Source organism: Anser cygnoides, chromosome 13 (assembly GCF_040182565.1).
Source record: "Anser cygnoides isolate HZ-2024a breed goose chromosome 13, Taihu_goose_T2T_genome, whole genome shotgun sequence".
In the NCBI taxonomy this organism is placed as follows: Eukaryota; Metazoa; Chordata; class Aves; order Anseriformes; family Anatidae; genus Anser; species Anser cygnoides.
The window spans coordinates 16,109,945-16,130,553 of NC_089885.1; the positions used below are offsets into that span (position 1 = coordinate 16,109,945).

General features: G+C 34.8%; 1 protein-coding gene across 8 annotated transcripts in view; it reads right to left on the reverse strand.

Moving 5' to 3' along the window:
- Positions 1-20,609, reverse strand: part of DIAPH2 (diaphanous related formin 2) — a 246,342-nt gene that overhangs the window by 183,771 nt on the left and 41,962 nt on the right. For all 8 annotated transcript variants that reach the window (XR_010834759.1, XR_010834760.1, XM_067005015.1 and 5 more), the window contains 3 exons: positions 19,413-19,517; positions 16,375-16,956; positions 13,043-13,157 (listed from right to left, as the gene is read on the reverse strand). Coding sequence is in view for 6 of the 8 variants with exons in the window: in XM_067005015.1 (XP_066861116.1) it covers positions 13,043-13,157; positions 16,375-16,956; positions 19,413-19,517 (802 nt within the window). In the remaining 2 variants the exon portion in view is untranslated. The remainder of the gene's footprint in view (positions 1-13,042; positions 13,158-16,374; positions 16,957-19,412; positions 19,518-20,609) is intronic.

The window sequence follows — 20,609 nt, forward strand, 5'->3', positions numbered from 1 at the left end:
CTCTCCCTTTTAAAAATATTTCGCTGTTATCAATATTTAAAACAAACCTGCATGAAAAACTGTTTCACTTGTATATATTATAATCCCCAAATCCTCCATTTGCTCACCATCTACTGTAGTCTGTAGTTTAAGTGTAATTTAATGTATTCTGGATATACAGTCTGACCTACGCAGTTAACTACATAATGTTTCATTTCTGTTGACTTAGTACTTGTAAAATTCCATTAAATGCTTCCTAAAAAGAACTGTACTCTCCTACTAATTTAAACTTAAAAATAAAAGAATAAAAAAAAATCAATTACTAGGCTTGAGAAAGTAATTATCAGTATTAATAACACTGGTAATATGGTCATATTTACTGTTTTATTAAACAGAATAACAAGCAGAACTCAAAGGGATACTTTCATAGTCATTGAATCCAAAGCCTAAATTCATATGGGAGAGATTATATTTTAAAAACTGGGGAATTATCTTTCTTAAGAGATTCCATTATTTTCTATAACCAGTAACCAGTGCCCTGTGATGTTGACTGGAAGTCACAGCTTTGATAAATACTAATAGCAACTTTTTCCTTATTAATAAAATGTTGAGAAATTACTCTAGGTGTAGAAGTCTGTGTCACCTGAAAATGTGGTCTTGTCATGGACAGTATAAAATAAATCTAAGTAGTTGTGTGTAAAATATAACAAGCATATCTTTCAACTTAATATTATAAAAGCATCTGTGCCCACAAACCAGTAACAAGAACACAGCTTACTTCTACCTTTAAGTTAGAATTACTGAGTTTTATTCAGACACATTATGAGGACAGTGGCTTGTTTGGAGCAAGAACTGCCACAGAACACATGTAAAGCATCTTTCTACATTACAGACACTCTAACTAAAGATCGATCTACGGTCATCCCAACGGAGCTGCAATATACCAGGACAGTGAAATGCTTTTACCATACTAACACAATATTCTTTAGGATAAAGAGTAATTGATATATTTTTTGAGTAATTACTGACAGACAGTAATTGAGATGGTTGAAAAACATGATGCTTTGCTTCATTGTTTTCTAATTATTGCAGTAGGTCAACTGATACTTATTAGGTAACAGCCACCACACAGTGATGTCTTACTGTTTGCCTTTTGTGTATAATATACACTTTCGGTTTTCCCCACCAGTATGACAGTGGTCTTTGAAAGCACTGAGAAAGTGGAAAGGAATTATTAATAGGACTTATAAAGAGAAAAAAGGCAGCAACAAACCATAAAAGAATAGCAAAAAGCAGGCTTGAAATACAGAGATCAATGGCACAAGTTATGAATGCTAAAAGATTGCATGAGTTCATTGAAGAAAACACTGAGCACTTTGCCATGTATAAAGATGCAACTTCTCACTCAAAAACTGAACTGTTTGAAGCCGGGAAGTATCAATGCATTCAGTTTATTCTATCTGTATAGTCTACAGAGACAGTCTCTATGTACTAAGTAACGTGTATTTGCCTTTTTCTTATACCTTAACCTAAGCATCTACTCTCAGTCATCTGTTTAGGACAAAATACCAGGGTTAACTGGCCTGAAGCTGTACGGCTTCGTATGTTATTGCTACAGTCTAATAGATCTGACCTGAAAACACTTCCTTGGAGCCCCAGAATTTCAAAGGGTGTTCAAAACACTCTCACGCACAGCGAATGTATGTGCAGTGGTTTTTTGCCTTCAATAAAAATGATAAATTACTTCCATATTACAAGATTACTCTTAGGGGACCCAACAGAATACTAAATTAAGCCACCTATTCTGTAACAGGCTTAAAACAGTCTTGACAAACAACACTACCAGTTGATGACATTTACCAACATAAGTTAGCTTTAAGCATGGACACATACAAAATCCATATTATATTTTAAGTTTAGAATGTCATCTATGATTTGCTTACCTTTGTTTTAGCAACATAAGCAAAATACAACTTATTAAAAAGGCAACGTATCAGCATGAATGATAAAAATGTCTTAAATGCAAGAACAAGAGAGCCAGTAAGAAAACCAAGCTTCTTCCCAGTTCAGAATACACAACTTAGATAGTTTCAAAACGATTTATAAAAATCAACCAATGTAGCACGATGACATTCTGCTTTTAGAAAGTGGTTAAGCAGGAAGTTTCTTATTCCCCTGCCTCTCCACCTTGGGAAATACATTTGTGTTAGTGTTTTAAAGAAATTATATTCTCACCTTGAAGACTAGAAAAAGCTATCTGAAGGAATTACGTTACAAAAAAGTATCAGTTTCTCACAGCTGCACAGACATAATTTTGTATACTCTATAAGTATTGTTTCATTTCAATTTTACATCCTTCAGGGACCATTAACAAGTAATTCAATAAGTCCACAAAATTATCAGCTTTTTATCTGCCTATGTACCTGATACTTTCAATTTCTCAATGAATTCTGAAGGTTAGTAGTATAATTGTTCACTCTTAATCCTTTAGATAGCTTTTTAAATGTACCTATCTCCAAAGAACCTTTATTCACTTAGGTAATAGATCTATCCATACTTGCTGCATATATGGCAGACATTCTTGCAGTGGAAGATATTACATTCAAAGCATCTCCTAATAGAATTACAGCTGAAACAGCTAGCAATCTCTAAATGAGGTGAGAATTTATTTATTCGGTTAATTTTGATCAGCAAAAAAGAAAAATCAGTTTTGCACATACAATTATCAGGGGACAAAAGTTTTTGGTTTTTAAGTACAAGAGCATTACAGGTCAGTAAATACGTAACTGGAACTTGTCTATGAAGCAGAATACATTTTGACAGTTCATAGCAAAAAGCAACATTTCATTTAACAGAAAATCGAGAGAAAGTACGTTTAGGAAGCTGTGTATTATGAACTAGCTATAGTTCTCCTGGTAAGATGCAGGCAACAACTCTCGTGCAGACTTCAAAGAATTATTTTATAAGGAAACACTTAAATTTTGGTTATATCTTGTTTATGGTGGATTTATTTGTTTAAACAAATACACTGTTATTCCTGCTGGTTTCAGGACATGAAAATATAGGTGCATGAACTATTCAATAGTCAACAAAAACTTTCTTGGTAAGTAAAAGATTCTTTTCAGCATTTTCCATCCTTTTCTCCACTAACTTAATTTTTTCCTCCCACCTTCACTTCATAAACTCACAGCCAACTGCATGGCTGTACATCAGCTAAAGAAACTAAATTACAACTCTCAGCTTTCTAGCAGTAACTAGATAAGGAGCCTACTTTACTAGTATTAAGAAAGTTTTCAGTAAATTTAGCCACAGCTACAAATAACACATAAGAAAACAAAACATTCTTAAAAACCATCCTGCACAGAACTACAGAACACAGACCTAGAAGTGACAAGGGCCTGACCTCCAACTCCTTACCACCATGAGGATTTTATGTACTTTGATATATAAACACACAGGAAAGATTAGCCACCCTTCAGGAAAACTTTCACAACAGATAACATCACTAGCTCATTTAAGGGAAAACTGTCATAAAAAAAAAAGGAATAGGCTACTTAATCATGTTCTGATACTTAATCATGTTCTGAGTGCTTACCTTTAAATTAAATCTAACTTAATTTCCCCCGTTAAAAAAAAAAAAAGGTTAAAAAAAACAACCCTTGAAGAATACCTTGTTTTTTTCCTCCTGTTTTGACATTAGATAAAGCATTCTTTACAGTCTAATCTTTTTACCAAATATATTTTATTCCAGAAATACATGCAGATTTTGATCTAAAAAACAAACACTTTCAAGATTTTTTTTCAGTTCAACTTCTGAATTTCTTTTTCTCTGAACTCAAAGAAGAGATACTCTCTGTAAGAGCATTATAGATCAAGACTACTTCATGAATGTATTCATATTTCATGCTAATTAGTCTTTGTACATAATCCCTTTCCCTGGTGTGCCTTGTACATGTGTCTCCGTCCTCAACTGCTCATTAAATGTGCTATAGTTCATTTGAGCACTGCATCACTGAGACTGAAATAGACATTTCAGAATACAAAAAAATGCCTCTCTTCCTCTACTGTATTTTATAAAGCCACTACAAACAAAAGCTCTATTTTCCTTAGAAAAACAATGTGTATAGTAGAACATTCTGTACATACCAGCAGTTATCACACAGTAGACTGGAATTTCATGCCTCTTGAATATGTTTGTCAATAACATATGCTGCCTGGGTAATGATCTTAACTCTTTTCTAATGGGGCCCTCTGAGATACCAAATGCAGGGGAAAAAATCCATGCATTTAAGAGTTCCCCACTTCTCCCTTTACAATTTTTATGATAAAAAATGACTCTTCCACCATTCATCCTCAATATTTTGATTTTCAATTTCTAAGAACCCTGGTCTAATACATTACTACATTGATTCTTTAAATTGCCACTCAAAACTTAAGATGTTGTAACTAAAATAACTCAGTCACAGCACTGTGAAAATATCCTTAATCAAGAAATACACTCTTATGTAATTAATTTTAAGATCATTTAAGAAGGAAAGTAACACAAACACACACATACACATATATATATATAAATCTACAAATAAATCTAATCTAATAAATCTACTAATAAATCTATAAATCTAAGTAGTAATAATTGCAGGCAGCAGTTTACTTATAACAAAGCTTTCCCCATTACTTAATTTGACAGTACCAATTGGATAAATTATGTTGAAAAAGAAAGGAAAAGATGGAGAAGATCAAACTAATATCTTGCTCCCCCTTTTTCATAGTACTTGAATTTATTCTGTTGTTGAAAAAGAACTCAAATGCATTTGAGTTGACAAACCAGACCACTTCTATGGGAAGCTCATATATGAAATTTGATTACATAATCAAGCAGTAACTAAGTGAAATTCTGGAAGACACAGAAGCACTTTGTAGACCTATACCCCAAAGCAGTATCTTCCTTTGCTCTGAAGTCATACACTTCTGAAACAGAGGGTAAGGAGAAGGAAAAATACACATGCTGAATTAACCAGAAGACCAAGGGAGCCACCTGCAGTTTGTAAAACCCCAAACAAATAAACTAGGAGTATGTTTTTTTCCTTTTTAATTTCACCAAGACAACACACACAGTTGAGCCAGCACAACATATATCTGTACTTAATACCAGAGGTTTCTGTATCAAACTGAAGCTATCGATCTCACACTTAAAGCGAGCTGTGTGCTACGCAACTTTGGAGTTTGAAGACATTTAAGGCTTGTAAAAGTTAAGTTCTCCGGTTAATTTGATCTGGGCTTCTTAACAAATTCATCTCCTTTCTTTAGGAAGTTCTAATCACTTTTCTTTTTATTTATGAAGAACAAACAAACTTGAAGGAAAACTGTTTGTGTTCATTTAGCGATAAACAGACCTCATTCTTTAGTTGCTACGTGCCCTCTTTACTAAATAATAGCTGAAAAGTGATCATGAAGAATTTTTTTTTTCTCCCCACTAAGAATGTATCATTACCTCAAGCATAAAGAAAGGGCTGATAAATAATGATGCATATTTCATATTGTCATTAGTCAGTAAGGAATAATAGTGAACAAAGCCTTGTAACATTCTCACAGGAACACTGTAAAGAAGTAGAATCAATCTTGAAATATTACATCACCTAAACATAATAAAAACTTAAAATCTGCATTTAGTACATGCAATCTTGATTATTTCAGTGTAAATGACTGAAGCTAAAACATTCATTCTGATCCAAGAAAGAACAGTATCTGCTTTGGAAGGCTAACTGGTCATATAGTGGGGAAAAAATAACACAATTCATGTCAGAAAGACATACCTGTTAACTAAGGGGGCAAGGATGACAGAAATAAAACTATCTACAGACTTTCTCTGAAACTAGCCTGTGTTCCTCTCTTTCTCCCTCTCCTCAATATCTGGTAGCTGTGTAAACAGGAAAAGTATATAAGTTACCATGGATATTAAAAATAATAATAATAATAATAATAATTTAAAAATTTAAGAATGGGCAGTTTCACAGAGGAAAAAAATACGGAGTAATTGCTTCAGGAGATGAAAAACAGCCTGCTTTATAACAAACTTCATGATGAACCCCAATGAAAAAAAGCAAACCTGAGATACTAGTCAATGACCATCTGACAGGAAAAAAAAAATTTAAAACTGTTAATATCTTTTTATTAGTATTTTACCAGAAAGCTAGATCCCCAAGCAGACTTAAAAGGAAGAAGAAATCTCTAGTGTTAGATCATACAACTTTTAGTGAAGAATGCAAAATGTTGATGACATTGGACCACCATTTGACCTTCTCTGTTCATGGGAACAGAGGAATGGTAGGCATAACGTCAGAAAAAAGAAAGCGTGGATGCTAAGAAATTGGTGTTTGAGCTTATCTTTCAGCAAAACTAATGGATGATAGTTAAGTGCTTGTTGTATTTTGATTAGACTTCAGACGGGATTAAAACAAATTTTGAATTCTCTGGAAGCTGTATATACTTACTGTATATGAAAGCATTACAAGCAACACCCGCATAAGTCTACTATGTCACTTACTTGCAGTAATAGCCAGTATTTCACCTCCACCTATCTCTACCACCAGTCCCCTTGCTACCTTAGATGAATTTGAAGAGAATATTTATGTCAGCATTTACAATAAACTTGGATAAACTTGGTTACTTGCTTACAATTCTGCACAAGTACAGTTTCCCAAATCATTTGTATTCTAAACTTATAGCACAAAACTAGAAACATTTATCACTCTCAAATAGGTATTATTAATGGTGTTGCCAAAAGGTGTTAAGACCAACTAGTGATGGTCTCATCTGAACATCGCCTTTTTCTAAACCTCACCACATCATGTGTTATTTCTTACTCAGAAGTGGTATTTTCTCCATTGATTGTTCTTCAGCTTTTTTCATGTCAGATGCACTTTCTTACTTAAATTTTTACAACCACCCGTTCAAACTACATTCAGCTGCCTCCTTGAACCTCCTCAACTAACAAAACAAGATTAAATACCGAAATCCTGGCAATAACCAAAATCACAAACAAGTTAAAACTACACTTTAGTTTATCCTATCCATGTTTTAGTGTTTTTTCCTGATTGCTATTATTTTAAAACTGAGCTACAGAGGAGTTTTAAAAATTGTCCACAGAGGGAGATACCAAAGTTAGGACTGGACAGCCACCTGTATTTTCCTATTATAACTGCTAAAGCAAGACCATATTAAGATAAGCCATTTTTTATATTTTGTTACGTACTACATTATACTTATAAAAATTTAATATCTTGTTCAATTATAGTTTATGCACAACTTGGTATTTTCTCTTGTCCTTTCTCACTCACACTCAATAAAGTAAAACAAAAAACAACAACCCACAACTCAGCTATTAAAATCTTACCTCAATCTTCAAAACACGCATCAAAATGATTGTTGAATTATATTTTAAAAGTCTAATTATAAAGAAGCTACAGAACCCTGATTGAGAAGTTTTCCCTTGAGGTGAGTTGGATAGATAATGAATTCTGTACTGGAACAATCCCAGTAGTTACAGACTATTATGTACTAATTACTACCTTTACAGATCTACTGTACACATAATTAATTTCTTCAGAGTACCACTATCATTCTTGACTGGCAAAATACACAACCTAAATTACAAGAGCCAGAAATTAACATGATCCTTTAGGGAGAAGGCATTAACTTGCTTTGTAGTGTTTTGCAATTAGTCTATCAATCAAACAGTAAAAAGTCATTTTGATAGCAGCAGGGCATATACGTTGGATACTGTCACATTATAAGAAAACTTAACCATAACATTTTAATCTTTTACTGTTACCCAATATACAATTGTGCCTCAAATATTCACAAAATTAAACAACACATGGAGCTCTTGAGATCATGTTCCACAAAGCACCACAGATACCATACTGCTGCTGATGTTCCTTTTCGTCATGCACATAGCTGACCATATAGTTTTATGCCAGTTAAAGGGATGAAAGCAAAATTCAAAAAACTATTTTTCTAGTTGAACAACAATGATTTGATTATATGCTTTGACAGATTCGCTATTAGGAAGGTTCTTGCCAAGAACACTAAAAAATAAAAAAGTCTTGACATATAATCAAGCTCTTCGTCCAGCCCAGCCCGTCCAAAACAACAACAAAAATTAGTAGCCCAAGCTTACAGAAACGTGTAACGACTGGATTAATAAACTAAGCATAAATTCTCGTTGAACTTCATTAAAATATTTCCCTCTCTAGAAAATTGTTAGTCATTTAATCAAAAGTGCATTCATTTTTTAATTCTAAAATTTTAGTAGTGGGACAATCTCTGTCAAAAAGGTGTCATTCTTAGTTCACAATGCACCTCAGTATTCCACTGTACATCAACAGAAATTAATTACTTCCTTAAAATCACTTAACAGGCTCATAAGGACAAGATGCATTTATTTGATCTCTTGGATCTCCTCACTTGACATAAGAAACACTGCAGAGTTAACACTATATAATCCAGCTAAGGAGGATGACTCATTGAATTAATTTCACATCCTCTTGATACTCCTTAATACTACTTTATAAAATTCTGGGTGATGTTAGATCATCTTTTGCTGTTAACCAAGTTAAAAGGAAAAAGTAACTAGTTAGAAACTAATACCTTCTCTACCCTTTTTTTCTGTACAGTGTACAGCTACACAAGGAAATAAACATGCATTTGTGTGTTTAATTGCCACCTACAGTCCAGAGACTGTCCTAATTCTTAGTATCACCCAACTTTATAACAACAGTTGCCCATTCATTTTCAAGTATACCCAATATGAAATTATTTACTTGCAAAAACGGTCCATGAGACTGTAATCATCATCCCCACCTCTACATCTGGAAGCACAATTCCAAGCTCATAATGTTTATCTTCAGTGAAAATTTGAAGCCCTGGAGTCCATTCATCACAAGCCCTTAAAAGGTATTCAAATTATATATATTTCTTTTGAAGAAAACTGAAAATCCTTCAAGACTGTACTGAGACAGGGATAATTGGATATCAGTTAACTTACATCAAATCCCAAGATCTCAAAACCTTGGGAAGTCTTACAGACAAAGCTATTTAATGATTCCTTTGTTCCCTGCACAATGCCTATTTTCATGTTTGGGCTTCATAACTGATTTTACAGACTAAATACTGCAGTTTGACTATTAGTAGTAATTTAAACCTAATTAAAGACATTCTACACTGTGCATGCATATTAAACATTTAACATCACAATAGCAAGCAAAGATTTTAACCTTATGCTTACCCTTTAAAAGAAAACTTGTATGTAACTATATTTAAAATAAAATTATTTTACCAGCAAGGGAACATTCCTTTTTGTTTCTGGTGCTGTGTGGTTAAATACTCCTAAAATTCTAAGCAGCTAAGCTACAAATGTAATACTTGTTTAACTAACAAAAAGTATGCTTCAGAGGTGTACTATTATGACTTATTTTTCCCTAAGGTCAGTTTTCCGAAAGTACTGCTTCCTTGAAAACAGGTGGTGCTCAGATAATGAGGAAGCATAGAGAATCTTGGTGAGAACCAAGATTAAGTTACTCGTGGAGTACCTTAAAACAACATTATGTTAAACAAGGGCGGGGGGAAGGAAGCAAAATGTCATTTTCCTTGTCCCATAGAATCATGGATAGAATTTAAAGGTTTAATCAAGTTTGAGTGCTGCAACCTTGAAGGAATATGCAACTTACTAATAAGTGCATATCATTTGTTTCACTTCAGTTACTACTCCCACAGGCATTCCAAAATCCCATGAAATACAAGATAATAAACACTAAGTCATCAGAATAAGTTTTTAAAGATTGTCAGTTTTCTCCCGCTCACCTATGTATTTGTTTTACACGTTGACTGTGCTCTCTAGAGAAAATAAAATGCATTTCTATTTGCATTTCTTTAATTCTCCTGTAATATACAAGTAGATCACACCAACAAATGGGACTAAAGCAGAGAAAAAATTGACTCTAGATTATCCTTAAAATTAATATTTAGATGGTTAATGTGATGCCTGTGTTTTTTAAGGCAAAGGGTGAGAAAGAAGAATGCTGATTATTATTTTAATGTTTCTCTTTGCAGATAGCAGTTTAAGAAGGCAGTTGCTTGTGAGATGCAATAATTTCAGCATATGCTACTACTAGATACTCTGAAACTCCTCAACTTCTAGTAGCATTTTAAGTCTCAAAGTAAAGCTGAATTCAAAGAAAGGACAACGTAACTTTCTCTACTACCCGGCTAAATAGAAGTACATTAAATAGGTGTTTAAATAACCTGTCCTGGGCAATAGGCAGTAACTTCTCTGAAAATAGTAGGTAGCCCATGTGAAAATTGGCTGATATAATTATTTAATTTATGACAGAATAAAAAAAGATGGCTCAAGGTAGCAACAGCAATGTAGTCTTCTTATTTCTACCAGCCTTTGTCATGGCATGTTATTTTCTACAACCATTAAATGAGAATGGCAAAAGGAATAACAGGAAAACTATCTGCAAGGCTATCACCAAGTTAACCTATGTAGAGAATTTCTATTGCTTCTTGTTCTATAACTGTGCAACTAGGTCAACACGAATTTTCTCCCATGAAGCCGACAGCTATGTCATAATTTCAGAAGAGTTTTTTCAACATTTTTAATGAAGTGGCTTTTTCAGGAATTCAGAAACATTTCTTCAGATTGCTGATGAAAGGATTCAGCTTAAGGCAGAAGTTTGTCATTTTCACTTAGAAGGTTCTCAATCCATTTCAAATATCTGCTGCCATGTGCTTTTTCCTTGAAGGTTTTCTTGGTTTGCTGTCACACCCAAATCAGTGGCAAACTCCACATTATTTTAACCAGATGGCAAAACTATGTATCGTTTTTCTGAATTATCCCTGTAATTCAGACAACAGCCAGGAAATCACATACCCCTAAGTACAATACAAATTCATTCTAAAAGTAATAAAATCCTATTGTAATTGACAGACAGGGATTCTAGTTGAAGTTCAAACAGAAGACACACTACAATCAAAACACAAGGCATCACAGGAAATGTTCATTCTCAAAGCCAAAAAGTTAAAGTAAAAACCGCAACACAAAAATACTTAACTTCAGTACACACATTCACTTCAAATTCCTAAATGTTTGTTTGCTCACTCAGATTTGGCCTACAAATACTTGATCATCTGACTTGAACATCTGCCTCCATTCAGCTTTCAGAATTCCACATCCCTCAAGTATATCATATTCTAACTTGTTGACAAATGGATGAAAGATCTGTGGCTAAATCACAAATTCATTCTTTAACTACCCACCACTTTTTCAATTCTAATTTGTTGGGCTTCCTCATTAGCTCCTGATTAAGTTATTATTAAACCATAGTTCAACTGTACTTGCTCCTTTTCAATGTCTGAAACAAATTGCTGATAAATGGCCACATATGAACTACCGATCACTTGTTCACCGTAATCTACGGTTAATGATAAGACTTCAACAGACTACATGCAGCTTCATAAGTACTCAAAGGCCATCTGAAGGCCGTAAAAAGTTCAAGATAGCATTAAGTAGTAGATTTGTAACCAACAATCAGTTGTCCATAACTGCATTCCTGACTCAAGATATAAATATTAACACATTATTTCCTACCAAAATAAGTGTTTGAAAAGTTAAGGATTTTTTTTTGTTTTAAATCTAGAAGCACTACCAAAAAAGCTATTTACATGACACATTGAGCAGCCAGCCTCACGTGGACTTGACACAAGCTCCAGCGTAGTTCTCTCTAATAGAGAAACAGAGCTATTCCTCATTGCATTCCACCAAAAATTAGTATAGTACCTGATGTTTCCCATGGTATTATGCAAAGTTTAAAGAGTGTGTGTGCACACATTCAACCCACAGAAAACTATCCTTACATGTTGTTCACCAACGCCAGTAACAGTGTAATTTATCTTTAGCAGTATATAGCTTCGGGGGAACATGCTTCTCAGATTATACACAACATGCATTTAAAAACTAATTTAATGGCTGTCTTGTAAGAAGCACTTTTTCTTAAATGAGAGCTGCATGTAATAAATATTCCACATTAAAAAAAAAAAACAAAACATGAAAGCAAAGATAAAGGAGATGTATGTCTGCAAAACATGCTACAGACAGACATGAAATTTATCTAGTCTGAGCTTTAAGCCAACCAAGAGTTGGCTGTAGTTGCTACGTATCAATGAAACTTGTGTGACCAGTCACACACCTGTAGTGGAAGAAGACTCTGAGGAGATAACCCTGCAAAAACTGTGTGTCTTTGAGACTCAGGAGAAAGAAGTGATTGACCACAAGTGTTGCAAATAATTCTGAACTTACCTTCACAAATAGGGAGCAACAGTGTAGCCTCTGTTCTAAACAAATGGCTCTATCACCTGATTGGACCAAGCAGTTACTTAACTGTTTGTCGCCAGATTAAAAGCACACAAACAAAAGACGACAACAAAAACCACACCCCAACAACACTGAAAATCTTAGAAGAGAACAATGGTTTCAACTCGCAGATTCCAGAATCATGGCATTAGGCATATTACAGGAGTTGTGATTTAACTGCATGTTGTAATAGCTAGATTCTAAGTCTCATTTTCAGTTGTGTGGGATTTTCATTTACCACAGTGGTACAAATAAGCACATTTTTATTACACATTCAACCCTTCCCAGGTGATCAAGAAGAACCTGACAACTTGCACTCTGTGAAGCTAGGCGTATTAATGCAGATGAGCATGATGCTAGTATTAGAATTTGAATATAGATCAGGATTTAATTTGAAGATTCAACCTGTCTAGAACATACTAGGCAGATTTGGAATGCATTATTACATAAGGTTGTTACCACCCAAGGCCATGAAGTGAAAGGGACACAATTCCAGTAACAGATGACAATGCTTAAATACACATTGTAAATCATCTTCCTACTCTAGAAGTATTGTATAATTCTATAGCATTGCACAAAGCATAAAAAGACCACCACTGCAGCTTTAAACTTAATAAAAGCATGAGACAAAGTAAAAGAAGAACATACCTTTAGCCTGTGTTCCAAAGGTGATTGCCAATTTTGCAAATAATTCTGGACTTTCAAATTTATCTTCTTCAGCTTTTACCCAAAAGCTGTTTTCTGCTATTTCTTGGGGCTCAACCTGAAACAGAAATGTCATTTCCAAAGTTAATAACTCATACTTTTAATAGCCAAATTAAAGCCAACTCCACAGGACTGTTGCGATAACTGGACTGAAATGCATTTAGTTATGTTCTATGTATTATATGTTGTATTAAAAAATAAGAATTCTTAAAGAACACATTCAAACAAAAATTGTTGTGTAGGTTCAGGGCAGTTTATAAGATTTTATTTATTTTTCTACGATCAGTTGAGCATTGACCAACACCCCCAGACCCTTTTCCTCTACACAGCTTTTGAGCCACTATGCCCCAAGCTTTTAGTGTTGCATGGGGTTGTTGTGGCCAAAGTGCAGGACCTGGCATTTAGCCATGTTGAACCTCATCCCATTGGCCTCTGCCCATAGATCCAACCCCTCCAGGTTCCTCTGCAGGGCCTTCCTACCCTCCAGCATATCGACACTTCCCCCACCTTGGTGTTGTCTGCAAACTTACTGAGTGTGCACTCAATAGATGTTATACACAATTATGAAGTAACTCAAATTCTTCTCTTTGATGCAAAGAACAGTGGCTACACTGATCAAAGAGAAATTTTACAGAAATATGTATCTAATCATACATGTATACCTGTGTAACTTCTTCCACACCATCCCCCAACAAAGTTATGTTTCAACAAGTAACAATGGTCACATGTTGGCAAATCAGAAACTACCCTTTTATTTCACTGTTCATGTAGATGCTTATATTTTAAGATTAAAAAAAAAAAAGTTTGCGTAAGTATAAATAATATAAATGGGTTAGATTCTAATAGCTCACATTCAGTACAAGATAATGGTGCCCAAATATTTCACTTAAGCAGTCCCATAGCTCCTCCCAGTGGCCACAACCCTGCCCTAGCACAGAAATAATTTGAAATCAACGAATATTTGAGATCAATAACTTAAGTATCATTGCAGCACAGATATCGACATTCTCTGAACATAAAACTAGATTAGACTTAAACAGCACGGAAGCTTTCTATATAAAATAGGATGCTGTTGGATAACTGCTAGTTGCAAACTACTTTAAAACTGTTCCTCAATGTTTGTATATAGTTATGCAACTCAATGCAAAGTTACAATTCATTGTTCACACATAATAGAATGGTACCCCTTCTTTTCACCTCGATCATGACAGTTTTTCAGTCCACTTTGCCATGGATCAACAATACAAGCAACATTCTGCAGAAGAAAAATTCAGTGAGCATTCACTCACTGATCATACTCCATGTACCTCAGAACAGTCAAAGGGCCAAAAGAGAAAGGAAGTAGGTACCTTCCACCATCTCTTGCTGTCATTACCTAAATCCACCAAGCCTAGTAAACATCCTCTGAAAGTTTTCATGGAAACAAATAATCTCACTCAGCAATGTGCAACCCAGGGATTTTTTCAAAAAGAACTGTGTGAGAACTAAATTAGCTTCATGGATTACTCATCTGCCAAACATCAAACAACTTCTGTCAAAAAATCTCATTTAAAAACTCACATACTACACTGTATCACCTGTACTTGTAAAATAAATGGGGAGGGACATTAGCTTCACAACTCTACCAGTCAAATGACTCTACCGGTTAAATATTAAAACTGCCTACTGCTAAATCCAGTACAGTAACAACTTTAAACAAAACTAGATATCTAAAAAAATATTTAAATTCAGAATTAAAAAAGCATCTCTTCAATACTAACAGTAGCAACTGATACGATGTAACACCACTGTCTTTACTACCTTATGATAAGCTCTGCAATATCAGCGTAAACATGTGCCTTTCCCAGAGAAAGGCATTTATCTTAAAACCAGACTTATGAAAGATGCTGCTGTTAAAGTATGCTTTCTAGTACAACTATCATTGACAGGTAAGGCAATGAAAATCAAATTTCTTTTAAAACTTACAGAACACATCATAAGAAGAAAAATGTGAACACAAAATCATTTGTTTCATTTCCTAATTAATGCTTTAATTTAAAATAAATTATTTATTCAGAGGACTAGTCTCAAAATAACACAACTTCCCATCAAGACATCTGTCCTCACAAGAAAATTTTAGTGGTATAGGTCTGTATACTTATCACAGCAAGTAAGGATGTCGCTTTTTACTAGGAAAAATTCTTTCTCCAATGCCTTCCCAACAGTTTTTTGAGGGACTAGTCAAGTTCTTACGTTTCATGAAAGGCTTTTGAAAGGAAACTAGAAAAAAAAACACTATCAATGTTACCATAATGGTTTCCTTCAAACTTTTTTTTTTTTTTTAAAAGAAATTCCTAGAGAGCATAACCAAAGCACTGTGCTGTTGAGACAATATCAGACCTAAAATTACACATTTTGGAAGCCTTATCCACTTTTAACTTGCCCTCAAAAAAGCGAACAAAAATATTATTTACTGCACATACAAAACACACAATTTATGACTCCAACAGACTGCTTAACCCATAGCAGACAAAAACAAAATCAGAGCTCTGCTTTGCAGTGTCTTCCAAAAATATCATTTAACCATTCGCACCAGGTTTTACTGCATTTTATTGCTAGAGACTTAATTTCTCTAAGTTCATCTCCTTTTGCAACATCCTTTCTTATTACTCAGCCACAGCTACTTCAATTAAGTAAACACAGTGGTAGTCATCCCTTGACTCCAGATCCCTCTGTCAACTGTCAGATTGCCAAGATTCATAAATGGCAATCTTCCCAACGGTTTTCTACCCAACTGTCAACTTCAAGATTCATTTCCCCAATCCTAAATACTAGTCATCTTTTAACTAACTCAATCTACTGAAAGTAGTAGTAACATGATTAAAGTATACACTTAAACTGTCTGATAACTTAAACCTACTTGAAACACAACATTTAACTTCTGAAGTTTTTACTTGGCAAACCAAGCATCAGTTACAGCTGAAGACATATAGAACCTATCTCTACAAGAAATTACTAAAAAAATTTCAGATCTGCTAGCTACTCATATCCCCAGAATACAGGATGCTCAGTATTAAATACTTTGAGTTTCCCCCATAAGATAAAGTGTCCTCGAAAACCAATACCAGCTGCATCACAACCAGTGCATTAGAAGTATTTTGTATAAAGGATTTAATGAATTCCCCGAACTTCATGAGTACTATCAGCTACCTAATGTAAAGCCTGACATGTTACCTTCTTCCTCAAAAGCCACTTTTTAATCAATGGGAGAAAAAAAAAAAAACACTTTGTAATACCTTTGACCAGTTGATTCTCTTCATAGAGACCTCCAGCTTATATTTTTTCTTCTCCTTCATTCCATGTGGTAATGCTGGTATCACTGGAAAGGGAGCAAAAGGAACACCTCCAAGAGGTGGTGGCATAGGAGGCCCACCAAAAAGCGGTGGTGGAGGCGGCACTCCTCCACCCGGTAGCGGTGGCGGTGGAGGTGGCACTGCTCCACCAGGCAGTGGTGGTGGCGGAGGCGGCACTGCTGCACCAGGCAGTGGTGGTGGCGGAGGTGGAGGTGGCACTGTTCCACCAGGCAGTGGCGGAGGAGGTGGCACTGCTGTACCAGGCAGCGGCGGTGGCGGCGGCGGAGGAGGTGGCACTGCTGTACCAGGCAGGGGCGGCGGTGGCGGCGGAGGGGGTGGCACTGCTACACCAGGCAGCGGCGGAGGAGGTGGCACTCCTACACCAGGCAGCGGCGGAGGAGGTGGCACTGCTACACCAGGCAGCGGCGGAGGAGGAGGTGGTGCTGGAGAAGAAGGTGTCACATTCTCAGTTGATACTGGAGGAAGTGGTGCTACTTCTGTCTGTTGACTTCTCAGGACTGGACCCTGAAATTTAAAAGAGCAATCCTTTTCATTTGGGGAGGGAAGGAGGTTTAATATGAACTAGTCTACCTTGTAGTCTGCTGTACCTTAATAAAGTGAGAAATAGAACAATCCTCCTATTTAAATGAGAAGCCATAACAATAGATTACAATAGATTATACCATGTACCATAAAACTGCCAAGTAAACTGAATCACCTAGTATTTGTAAACAAAGAAATGGTTTCCATTTCCAAGACAATGTAGTAGTAGCACTAACATTTAAGAGAACAACATATCAATTTATAACTAATCAATGAAATAAAATAATTTCTCCACTCAGGACATCCTGGAGAGCTGTGGCAAAGATGGTAATAACCACATTTAATTTTAATAACACTAAACTGCTGGTGGAACGTTTTTGAACGAAATCACTGAAGCAGCTAGGGCAGTACAAGAGTTGTTATAACTATCCTGACACCTTGTGTGGACACAGGGGTGGGGAGTGAGACAAACATGCTTGGTTTTAAAACTGTCTGCACTTGTTTCTTCAGTGATAGGAAGGAAAATAGAGCACTTGCAATATCCATTCCAATAAATTATTATAGTGCCAAATTCACAGACAATTGTCTTTTAATAATGGTTTAAAAACAGTTTCTGGAGATATGCACAAAATGCCACATGAGCTCATATTCTAAATCCTCTACATACTAACTAATCTTTTGTTGCAAAATCTTTAAGTAATGTAGGCTTTTCATTTAATCTAATTTACATACTCTTTCCATGCCCAATTTTTTACTGTTTCTACTTTAATGAAACCAAGAGTTTGTCAAATTTCCCCCCCCCCCAAAAAATACCATGCTGAAAAGAAATTAAGTGCATCCAGAAATAAATGCCATCACATTCTACGTTAGTTGAGATTGTAAATGGGAAGCATAACTCTAGAGAAAAAAAGGCATAGTTAAAAAAGGCAAAGTTAAGGTATATCACTTTTAAGTGTACCACTATTAATAATGAACTGTAATGTCTAGATAATATGAATTGTGTTCATGATATATGAATGATATATATATGATATATGATAATAGCAATGATATAGCTGGATTATTAACTGATTAGACTAAAAATAAATTCTTGGCTTTGCTTAAGGTATGTTTCTTTGGCCCATGAACTACGCAAGTGTACTATTACAATTGTAATGCAACAACTGGTGGAGAACTCATTAAAACTGATTGACAAATTTCAGTGTAACTGTCTTGTAGAGATCTGTAACAAACATTAAAGTGGGTACCAATGAGGCATGAACAGAAGCGTTTGTGAAGGAAAACAGCAATAGAAACCATAAGGTTTGTAACCACAAGTTACATGAATGACTTGCATTGAAAACTAGTGACACAATGAACAGCAATCCATCTGTTAAACACAACGTAACATGTTTATATAAAGACAAGAAAGCCTGTGCTGTGAAAAGGCTACAGCACAGATTATTTGTCAGAAAACGACCAGCATGTAGACAGCAAAAGGATGGCAACCAGGTTATAACACAACATATGCTATTCCTCCTCTTCTAATCCAAACAGGAAGTAAGACCACTGTTATTAAGGTACCCACAATTAGAAAAAGTACAACAGGCAGGCCCTGGCTAATGCTCAAGGAATGGCAAATTAGCTAGAGTAAGGCAAAAGGATCAAACCATAACAACTGCTGGTTGCCACAGGCCTATCTAAAACCCCACTCATCATTAAACAAGAACCTCCTAATAGATGTAATGACAAGTGAACACAGAGCATCTCTTGCTTTCCACCTCACAGGTGATCCTGGAGAGATAATCTGGACATACAGTTTTGGTACCTGTGAGCAAAACTTATGAAGAAATGAATTCAAGTAAAATCAGCTTGGCTGAAATTATGTATCACCTTCCCCTTCCATGAGGTCTTGCATTTTTTGTTACATTTATCTCTGAGATTGTACAAAACTACTTTAACATTATTTTAGAAAAGGCTATAGCCTGATATATGGAGTTCAAAAAAGAGATTTATTATCAGACTTCACTTGCATGCACATTCTGAAAGGTATTTATGTTATACATGCACAGCTATCATGATTTCTACCTCTGCAATTCAAATATAAAGCCTTCTGAAAAAAAAAAAAAAACACTTTCTGCAAAACATATAGAAGTAGTGATATTAAAGCATAAACAACAAGGAAAAAAATGTCAGGCTAAATTCAAACTTTTCATAGCCTAAATATTTTTTTTTCTCAATAAAGCAGTTATCTATGACAGATTTTGAACACTCTGCTATTTGAAAAAGGCTACTTCCATTAAATAGCTTTAGTAGTTTATACTGCTTAAAAAACAAACCAATACAACTATAACACACATTTCAAATTCTGTAGAAAGAATATTCTCCAAGACATTTTCCTCTTGATTCTGTAAAAACAGTTTTCAATTGAAGAACTTAATGTAATTCAGTTTTATTACCTGTGTTCGTAGCTGTTTGATTTCTGTTTCAAGTTCTTTGATTTTCTCCTCTCGTTTCTGCAGTTCCGCTTGTGCCTCCTGTCGAGCTGTGAACTCTTCATCAAACTGTAACAATTAATCATCATCACAGAAGTGTTTGTCCATTTTTGTTCACACTAGATATTATAATTTCAGGAATTCTTTGAACAATAACACATACAGACCAATAGATTGCACTTTCAGCATTTAAAAAAATCGTTTTTTCAAGTATGCATTTTTTCTACTACGATATAATTTCTTCCATCAGTAAGTCACGGCACAGAATCATTCAGATTCAGCTGCTTATTACAGCTCTTAGTTCAACATTTTAACATTTAAACTCAAGTATACATCTCATACAGAAAGCTTAAATTTGGAGGGAGATGAGTACAGCTTTGTGGATGAGTATCATCCACAAGTCAATATACAAGGAGGCATCCAAGTAAGTCACTGATACTTGATACTACACTAGGGACTCTTGATGTCCCTATATAAAGTGGAAAAGTCCTATTTATAATATTTAAGTATAACTGTGAAAAATTCTTATTGTATTTTCATCCTGCTACTGTTTGCTAGGTTTAAGAAATTATTAGCATATACAAAAGCTTCTGTTAACTCACTCTTCCTCAGGACCAAACAACCAATCTCTAAGAACACATGTTGACTTGCACTAATAAAGTACATTCTGATGCAGGATTCTGTACAGTAGCATTACAACAATTTGCCTTCTATAAAATTCAGACACCATAACTGTACTAAAAATGAAACCCCATTTAACACTGAAGAAAGAAAAATTGACAGTTTCACTGATTTCTTTTGAAATTCTTATTACATTCAAGAAAATATACTACCCTTTGGTATGCAAAAGGCTTTTTAGACTAAATAGTAAACATCAAAATTTTGAATGCTTTAGTATACAACACGATATACAAGTCTTAAGTACTATTGCAGCCAATATAGTGCATTGAGCATTTCATATCATTAAAGAGATTGTGATCAGTTGAGATTAACAAATTATCCATTGAATTCCTATTTCCTAGGTAATTTTAAAAGTGATTTGAGAAAACATTAATCAAGTTACTGTCAGCACAAATATGAACAGTGATAAAGCAGAAGGATAAGCATCAACTTCTTCAGAAATACAAAAATTTTTATTACAAGAAGAACACTGAGCTGGAA